The sequence below is a fragment of the Sinocyclocheilus rhinocerous genome, unplaced genomic scaffold, assembly GCF_001515625.1.
Source record: "Sinocyclocheilus rhinocerous isolate Xijiao unplaced genomic scaffold, SAMN03320098_v1.1 scaffold1063, whole genome shotgun sequence".
Classification (NCBI taxonomy): Eukaryota; Metazoa; Chordata; class Actinopteri; order Cypriniformes; family Cyprinidae; genus Sinocyclocheilus; species Sinocyclocheilus rhinocerous.
Genome location: NW_015625586.1, coordinates 198,731 through 208,633, shown reverse-complemented (window position 1 = coordinate 208,633; position 9,903 = coordinate 198,731). Strand labels below are relative to the sequence as shown.

The window sequence follows — 9,903 nt, the reverse complement described above, 5'->3', positions numbered from 1 at the left end:
TATCTTTATTATATATATATATATATATATATATATATATATAAAAATATTTAAAAAATGGTGAGAAAGTTCAGCCCCACTTTTGTTTTTGCATGTTTGCATATTTCTGTGTCTGCTTTCGTGTTCGAACAGTCTGTCTGGTTTGGTAAGGAACAATGCGTCCAATTCTTTTTACTCTGGTTTTCTGTTGTTAGTTAAATCCCTAAACTTGATGTGGGCAGGTTTAGCAGTAAAAACCAGTTAAGCCGGAGAAACGCTTCAATTTCCATTTCCTGTGGCTTATCTTCTAAAAGCAGAGCTGAGACGTACTCGCGCTTGCATGTGCAATTCATCGCCACATCCTCTGTTGTCAGAAACAAACTGAATTCTCACCATTTGCTGCCATTTAAAGTTAAAACCTTAGCTATTGTAAGACTGAGAATAGGAAAGGTCATAATTACACATTTACCATACATACGCGGACACCCCACACAAATTTGCGGCGAGACACCAGCACAGGCTATTACATAAACACACTGGCCACTGCTAGGCCACATCTACATGCGTTTGGTGTAAAATGAGATTTTAGGATGTTTTTGGGACTGGCTGTTAAATTTAAAATGGGTCAGATCAAGTAACAGGCCTAACTGTAAGTTAGAGAGAGTTCATCTTCTTAAAACTATTATTCTTACTTTTAAGCAGTCTGCATTTACTTTAAAGGATCTAGAGACCAGAATAGATATTTTAGGGTGATCTCTTTTGTTTTGGGCAGGAAAAAGCAACCACCCACAACATCATAGCAGAATTTATCTCCGAGAAGAGATAAATTGAAAAAATTTAGTTACTCTATCTGTGGGGATCTGTTTTTCATTCCTTAAACAAAATGAAAGGGGTCCTCCCTTGCTCAAAATTTGCCATTTATCTTTCTAGGAAAGCTCTTATGTAAGTCTTTTTGTCATGAGTCTTAGTCTTCATCATGCTTCTCTGTTTTCCTCATCTGCTTGATCAAACGCCCTCAGAAGTCTCTGAAATGGAACTTTCAATGGCTTAAAGTCCTTTTGACTGATGCAGATGTACAGTGTCCAACTGTCTCTGGTTCAGCACACCGTTGATACCCCAAAATAAAGCCAGAGAGACAAGACATCTGGTGTTTAAAGACTTTTTCACAGCTCGTTCTTTTTGAGCAGCTTGGAAAGTGAGTTTAAACACGCTGTTCATTTACTGTAGGAATCTTGTGATCTTCTGAAACAGAATAATTATTAGTACCAATACCATATGCACCATAAATTAAGGCGTTTTAAGCAATATCAACGTTAAAATCCCTTAATTTTTGGTGATTCTGGTACGAATAATGAATATATAATGAATAACTTTTGGTGTTGATCTAAATTCGTTTGTCGAGTATGTTACCATTTGGTTAGTATGAAAGCAGTTTTGATGCAGACCACAGTAGGTATGTATACAAGCCATCCTATATTCGTGGAATTGAATCGCTAGCGACGACAAACGTGTTTCTCAGAGTTGCTGATTTCCAGATAGTTTGCCTTTGGAGAGCATTCTTCACATTAGAGCTGCACGATTCTGGATAAATTGAAAATCATGTTTTTTTTATATATAAATTGGCGATCACGATTCTGAAGAAAAAAAGATTAGAAAACTAAACAAAATAACGCTGCCTGAACAAGAGACCTCCTTAGTGAAGTGAAAGTGTTGGCTGGTGTCACTATCTCGCGAACGCGCCGGCGGATTTCCACCAAATTGCCACCCTCCGCGCATCGGAAGCCCCCCGGGATCGCCAGATCGGTCGGCGCCAGACCGCGAATTTAACCACCCGTAACTCCCGAACCCCGGGGGCTATCAACGCGGGGGTGGTCTCATTCGAAAGAGGGCCTCGAGACATACACTCGATTTGCATTCAAATTCAAAGTTTAAATGGTTTTCCATAGACGTAAGCTTTAAAGCATTTCATCCAGGTCAATGGAGCACGCTCTGCCGGACAAACTAAGTAATTACACCATTTCAAGCATTTTATCTGCATTATATGTTATGTAAAAAAAATGTTCATATTGGCGGCATATTCGCCAATACTGATATATCGGCGACAGGCTCATATCGGCCGATAATATCGGCTTAGCGATATATCGGTCGGGCTCTAAATATATTTATTTGAACAAAATTTTAAAAATAAAAAAAATTCAACAAAGGAGTCAGTGTCTCAATTCATAAAGACCTGTTTCACAATTGGAATCTCCTGAATGAATGATTCAATGACAAATACTTTTTTTAAACGGGCAGTTGTCGCCACGTCCTGGAGGAAGAGTATATGTGTTACAATACATACAAGTGTTAAGATACTTTCATTTTGATCGCTACTGTAGAGAATAAGTGTTTATACTCAAACTATAAACTTTTATCCCAGTACTTATGTTATTTAAATGTCTGTAACACCGAAATAATGATGTGTGGTTGATCAATGACAAATACTTTTTTTAAACGGGCAGTTGTCGCCACGTCCTGGAGGAAGAGTATATGTGTTACAATACATACAAGTGTTAAGATACTTTCATTTTGATCGCTACTGTAGAGAATAAGTGTTTATACTCAAACTATAAACTTTTATCCCAGTACTTATGTTATTTAAATGTCTGTAACACCGAAATAATGATGTGTGGTTGAAAAGACTGTTTGTGTTGCTCTTTCTGGATCAGCAGCAGCATGAATTATTCATTAACATGGACAGCGACAAAACGTGCTTCTCATGCTACACTGACACTCGCGATTAATACGATTAATTGTGCAGCTCTACTTCACATCTTTTGCAAGACCCTTTAAGTCCGAGTACTCACTCTCATCTTCTCGTGAGAGGGCAAATGCGCTCTTGGTGGTCTTGGGTAACGGATGAGCATATTTTTATCCTTGAAAAAGAGTTTGAGCGACAAATCTTTGCCTTTGCTCCAAATTCTCATGGCTTCAAAACCACAGAGTAAACTTGCAATTCCTCTGACAAACGTTCAGCTTTGGTTTCATCGCTCATCGTTTACCATTGCAGTGGCATTTTGATTTGGGGAAATCAATAAAAATGGGATGTCAACATCACCAGCCTGTAAGTTTGATTTATTTTATGCAACGACAGCTCTTCTTGAGTCAATCATAAATCTGAGTCAGCCCACTGAACCACTTTATAGATGCTTCGAAATTTTCTCTCACACGCACAACGAAACCAAAACATGTTTTTCTGTACATGAAAGGTTGTGAGGATTTGACCCTGCACATGTGTGAGCATTAACAGACCTCTTTAGGGTTTGTTTTGCTGCTGTTACTTTAGAAGACCGGGGATTGAGAGTGGAGGGTTTATTCCATTAGGGTGAAGGGCTTGAGTTGTTGTGATGTGTTTGATTAAAAGGGGACGAAAGGTTCTCAATATCCCAATGTCCCTACTTTATAAGCCTCTAGTTGCTCATCTGATAAGCGATACCCAGAATCACTTATTTATACAGCTGGATTCAGCTGTTATGTAACACGCACCACACACAAATACATACAGACTCTTCACTGTAGATGAAACGCATGAACGTGAGTGTCTATTGGATAGGGCGTGTGTGTGTGTGTGTGTGTGTGCGGCCCAAAATCCACTACACATGGCCCTGATTTTCCCAGTGTTTCATCGCCCAAAGGAGTATCCGCCTGCAAATCCTCATGGTCATGGTAACCTTCGCTACGGTTATGCAAGGATGAAATCCCCCCTCCGTCGGTACCCAGAAGTCTCTTCTAATTTTATAATTAGCTGCCTTGTCATGAGAGGCCCAATTATAATGTATTGAAACGAGTGCAAGCACCTGGCGTAGAGTTCAAACCACTCAACATGTGGGTGGAGTACCTATGTACTGTTGATTTCTCGGTAAAGTTATTGTTTTACTGAGCTCATTATATGCTTGATATGGCTTAAACACCGATATCAGATGGGACGATAAAACACACCTCACCCTCATCTCTGAAACTATTATTCTAGGATGGTTGAGGGTGTGTTTGTGTCTTTTTGGGTGTCTCTAATCATATGTATTTAATAGGTTTTTTTTTTTGTGCGGTAAGACACAATTTAGAACCATGTAACACGTGAGAATATAATTTGAGATCTAAATTGTAATCCTCTCACTCTTTTTTCTGTCTTTCAGTGCTGCCGGAGGTGAAATTTTTAACCAGTGTGTTGCCGATAATGACGAGGCCTTCACAGAGAAAGACGTCATCCGATTGGCCAGGCAGATTCTGATGGGCGTGGCCTGTCTCCATCAAAACAACGTAGTTCATTTGGACCTCAAGGTGAGTGTACTGTTTGTATGTTTGTGCACATATAGATGATGATAATAATGATTCAACCAGAGGCCTGGAATGTCTAGAACATCTTTTTGACCATTCTTGGCAGTGTGGGATTGAATCAAAACAGTTTTGTTATAACAAATATGCCTGAAAGTCACTTGAGGGCTGAAACATCTCTGCTATCCCTTTTTTTTCTCATCTGAGATGGGGTGTGTGTGTGTGTGTGTGTGTGTGAATTCAAATGCATTAATGTCCAAATTAATTGATTAAATCGCTGTATTATGTCTGTGTATGTGGGCGTAACAAAGAAAGGAACTACAAATAGTTTCCCCTCTGTTCTGTTTTCGGGCTATAGTACACCCAGGATTTTTTTTAATTTGGTTTAACAACATTTATTGCATAAGGCGGAGGTCAGCAAAAAAGTTGGGTAACATTTGCAAATTAATGGGACTGAATGACTTTAGCTAGTGTTCTTAAGACAGTTAACCACACTGTTGTAATAACATCAAGTGCTTCAATCTAGTAATGTTATCTACTAAACTAATTTCATCAAGCATGCCCATTAGGGTGTGTGAACTGCTTTCAACGGCTCCAATCTTGCATTACATGTGCTAGTTTTGTGCCTCGGGATGTTAGACTCAAAGAAAGCGTTTGAGTCTAGTGAACCTATTGTGTTGCACGCTTGAGGTGGTAACTGTTTGATAATTGGTTAATGGGGCATTTAAAGAAGGGTACTTCACACGCAACTATTGGATTCAGTTAAAAACTAAATACATGAAATATTAGTACCGGTAATTTTTCTTAGTGTTGTTTTTTTTTTAATTTTTAAAAAAATTTTTTATTGGGGAAACAGGTTCTGCTCTCCTGCAATTCAGTGTTTCCTCTCTCTCACACTCGTAATGTCTTCTCCAGCCTCAGAACATCCTGTTGACGAGTGCTCAGCCGCTGGGTGACATCCGTATCGTCGACTTCGGCTTGTCTCGGCGGGTGGACAGTGTGTCAGAGGTACGAGAGATCCTGGGCACTCCCGAGTATGTGGGTGAGTCGGACCTCCTTCATTTGCAAACCTCAAATCCTCCCGCGCACAGCATTACTGCTGCAAAAACGGATATGTGAAGTCTTATCAGCTCAGTATGGTGGCGAGGAGGGGTGAACCGAAAGCTTGTGTAAGACTAGCGAAACTTCACGTGACTATCGACTTGGTTGTGACTCCCTCAGTCTTAGAAAATCAGTAGAAAAACCAGGCAAAAAATGGTAAACCTTTTCTAGCCTTACCTACAGTACATGTGTGTCAGGATTTTTTATTTTTTTTGTATCATTGATTGTTTTTGAACACTTTAGTATCAGACTGCTGCGATACTGAAAATTGGCTTTTTTTGTGTGTGTAGCTGTGTTGTGAAGGGTAATGAGACGTTTGTTTCTCTCTTTCCTTTAGCTCCTGAGGTCCTGGACTATGAGCCCATCAGCACAGCAACTGACATGTGGTAAGTTGAACTCTTTGAGTGTCCAGAGTCCAGACGTGTGTGTGTGTGTGTGTGTGTGAGAGAGAGAGTTTGTGGTATTTGACACACATGTTGAGGTGTTATAAAAAGGTCACGTATCGTTGTGGTGACATCTGGATAAATGGGCCTATAAAAGCAGTACAAGTTGCATGATGCATTTCTGTAATCTAGTTGTACAATAAATGTGTCCGTGTTTATCTGCATGGTAAAAAGTCAGCATGTGCAATCAGTTTACAACCCTCTGATAATCTAGAACGTTCCCTAGAGAACGTTCACATGCATTTTAAATTACGTAAAAGGTGGTTTTCACGGTCATTGTCCCTTTTTTCTCCATCATTCATTAAATAACATACCATTTCATGTCTTTAATATTTTGATGTTTATTAGTGGCGCTCACTAAAACAATCACTATTACTTTTGTTCATGCCTAAGGGTTTAGAACAAACCTCTAACCCCAAGTAAGGATTCTTGCTGTAGTTTGAAGTTTCGATGTAACAGAAGTAGTGACAGATCTTTTCTTCTGTATTGGAATGTACCAATTGTACGAAGTTATGAAATAATAATTATAAGTTTAAATAAACGGTAGAAAATAAAATAGATATGCACAATAAATTGTTCACTATAAGATCTATAGCATGCGTTTAGAATATAGGTTTGATTTCCATTTCATGTCCACTTTCAGAATTAAACTTTATAACCTATATGACTTGTTAAGTGTCTTATTACTTTTCTAAGCCTAACTCTTAAAAAAAAAAAAAAAAAAAATGCTTGAAGCCCAAGCTGGTTTCCTGGTCTTAGCTGGCTTAAGCTGGTCTCCCAACCAAACCAGCTAAGAAATGCCCAAAACCAGACCATACTGGAGACCAACTAAAACCAGCATTTTTTTTTCTTTTAGTAGGGTAGGCTTATTGATTATTCTCATGTGATAAAACATCACATTTGAAGGCGTGTTTTTCTGCCGTACTGATCGGTGTTGCTGCTTTTCCCCTACAGGAGCATTGGGGTGCTGATTTACGTGATGCTCACAGGCGAGTCGCCTTTTCTGGGAGAAGAAAAGCAGGAGACCTTCCTGAATGTGTCCCAGGTCAATGTGGACTACTCTCAGGACGTCTTTCAGGGCATCTCTGACCTCGCTGTAAATTTCATCCAGTCCCTGCTCATCAAAAACCCCAGGTAGGAATAGTTGGCTGTTATTCGTGAATGTGGAAGTGAAACGACATTGTGATGCTCTAGTTTTGTTTTGGCAAGCTTACATAACCTGATTGATGGAATGGCTTCAGTTGGCTCTGCTCCAGACATGTAATTTCACGCTTCAATCTCTCATTAAAATGTCATGGACCCTGGGTCTTGAATATACCGTGAAATGAGCCTTGCAGTCTTACTTTTTTCCCCACATCCCTGGGCTTTTTCGCTTTAACTGATGAATGGTAAAAGCCTTTTTAGGCCTGCTGGTCTAACAAATAGCAGTCCAGACCTTCCACCATCACTGTTATACGAGAACTGATAGTAGCATGGTCTCTGATCCAGAACTATAATCTGCACTCCATAAAACTTAATGCTTGTAGATCATCACCACTGAGAAAGCAGGAGAGGAAAAATTATAGCTTAAAGCAATGTGGAAAAATTCCTCTGAGTGTGAGTAATTGGGGAAGGAAGAATCTGGGAACCTAAACGAGAGAGTGCTGAGAGTCTTTCATTTTTGCAGACTGGTGGAGAAACCAAATGCTGATGAGAACCTTAGTGCATCATTTCACAAAAAAAGCACACTCTTAACGTATTTTTCTTACCTTTTTTCCTTTTTTTGTTTTTTATAAATAAATAAAATAACCTTTTATTTAATCCCCCCCCCCTCCCTTTTTATGCATAGTTTTCATTATTATATTGATTAATTTACTCAACTTGTTTTTCTTTTCCTGGCATAACATTACTGCCAATATTAATGCAAGTTTTCTTTTTTTTTTGCAGTAGACCAAACACAACAGACTGGGTCATCGGACCAATCAGAGCAGAGTAGCCACACACAAAGGAGGGGTTTGGAAAGATGAATCTTCGAACAAAACGTTTGGGAGTCATTGAGAATTTAGGTAAACATGGACCCCATTTGAATATTAATGAAAGTTTTTTTTTTTTTTTTTTTTTTTTTTGCAGTATAATTTTGTTGTAGTATCATCATTTCATGTGCCAATATAAGAATGTGACTCGTCAACACTCTGTTGTGACCAGTCCTGAGTTGTATGTTGTACAATCTGATTTAAAAGATGCTGCATAATATTGCACATCTGACAAAAAAAAATCACAAAATATGTTGAACAGCCTCCCCCCACCCTCTCTCTCTCTAGAAAACGAGCAACAGTGGAAGAGTGTTTAAATCATCCCTGGTTAAGGCTCGAATCTCATCACCACGCTGTGGAAGCTCCTCTAGATGAGCAAGAAGCCAGCCAATCCGAATCAGAGCCTGAAAGTCCAGTCCCTTCCCCAGAACTTGTCGTCATCCCTTCATATCCCACCTGCCCAGGCCAGGGGGAGCTGAAGACAGGACGGGACACTTTCAGTTTCACAGAACCATTCCCACCTCGTCCTGAGATACAACAAGAGCTCATCTGTTAAGCAACAGACTTTATTGCCCAAACCGAGGGCCTCTGTGTTAAAGACCGAAAGACTCAACCTGCCAGACTGGTCTGGCCTAGTTTGGACTGGACGGCGGCGGTCTACTCGGGTGTTTGCAGCACCGTTTGTATGTGCGTGTGAAGTCTTTGTGTCGTCTTGTGTGGGATACAGAGCCGTCCTGGTCTGTGAATGCGAGTTGACCTCCCTTCTGACCGCAGAGGTGTGCGCGTGTGTCTACAACGGATATGAAAGAGATTTTTAAGCCCCTTAATAAAGCATTCTTAAGCTCTTGGTCAAGGTTCTTAACTCCTCAATGCACCGCAATGGATTGTTTATACTTTTAGAGGGGATTGAACCTTCTCTGCTGTCTGTACTTTGTCCAAAACTCAAGTCGGAGTCTCCCCAGGAAGTGCCTGCTGCATTGTAGGAAGGAAATGGAAAGCTCTGATAAATCGACTGATGTTTTATTCATCATCACTCTTCATTGGACCCAACCTATTATGTCAAAGATTATGACGAACTGACACTGATTCTTTCTTCAGAAAAGTAGAAATTATCATCATTCTGCTTCTTGAGAGGTGGCACCTGCATTTTAATGAACTGATTCACAGAGACTACTTTTGTTCTAGCACTTTTGGTGGGAATAAATTTATACTCCAATCTCCCAACAAGCACATTTAAGTAGTTCAACATAGCATGGTCATGCATATAGCCACTGTTTATTTGGTTTCTCACACCATTTCTGTACCACTTTTTTTCCTGTTCTTATTCATAACAAGTTTGCTGTAATTGCACAAATGTCATGTACCGTTGTTGTTTTCGAGGGGTATTCTTGCCTTTCTGTAATATATTCCGTATGTTATTTTTGTGTCTGGTAAGGCATCATGGGTATCGAGAGGTAAATTTTCCAAGTCGTAAGTGATGTGGGGCTTATGACTGAGGGCCGCTCAGAGTCTTCTGGGATTTGAGGGTTTCGGACAGTTGTGGGAGATGTTTGCATTTTCCGAAGAACAGAGCACAACAAAACAAAAGGCTTTGACAATTGTATATTTTTTTTATTTAAAAAAAAGAATGTTAAAAAAAGTATTTTTCTACAGCTGTGGTATTTTATGGTTAATATGAGAAAATAAATTGTAATATTAATTTAGATTATTTTTTAACCGGTTGTGCTTATAAAGTTTGCACTTGCGTCCAGCTGGACTACTTATGTATTATTGGCATGCCTGGCAAAATATTGAAGAAAATAAATGATCTTTTTGTATTAAATTTATGAAGAATATTCTTTGTTTACTACCTAATAGGTTCTAATAGAAACATTTAAAAGTTTGAGGTCAATAAGATTTTAATACCTTTTGAAATGAACCAAGGCTGCATTTATTTGATCAAAAATGGCGGTATTGTGAAATAACTTAATATAACTTATATTTCAACATATACTGAAAATGTAATTTATTCCTGTGATGGCAAAGCTGAATTTCCAGCATCATTACTCCAGTCTTCA

General features: G+C 39.2%; 1 protein-coding gene across 1 annotated transcript in view; it reads left to right on the top strand.

The window, feature by feature from the left end:
* The window catches only part of LOC107754150 (serine/threonine-protein kinase 17A-like), a 17,168-nt gene extending 7,500 nt beyond the window's left edge, over positions 1–9,668 (top strand). Inside the window, exons 4-8 of the mRNA XM_016570497.1 lie at positions 4,152–4,296; positions 5,206–5,332; positions 5,729–5,777; positions 6,789–6,968; positions 8,135–9,668. Of these exons, the coding sequence (XP_016425983.1) occupies positions 4,152–4,296; positions 5,206–5,332; positions 5,729–5,777; positions 6,789–6,968; positions 8,135–8,402 (769 nt within the window). The 3' untranslated portion in view covers positions 8,403–9,668. The remainder of the gene's footprint in view (positions 1–4,151; positions 4,297–5,205; positions 5,333–5,728; positions 5,778–6,788; positions 6,969–8,134) is intronic.
* Positions 9,669–9,903: the final 235 nt, after the last annotated feature.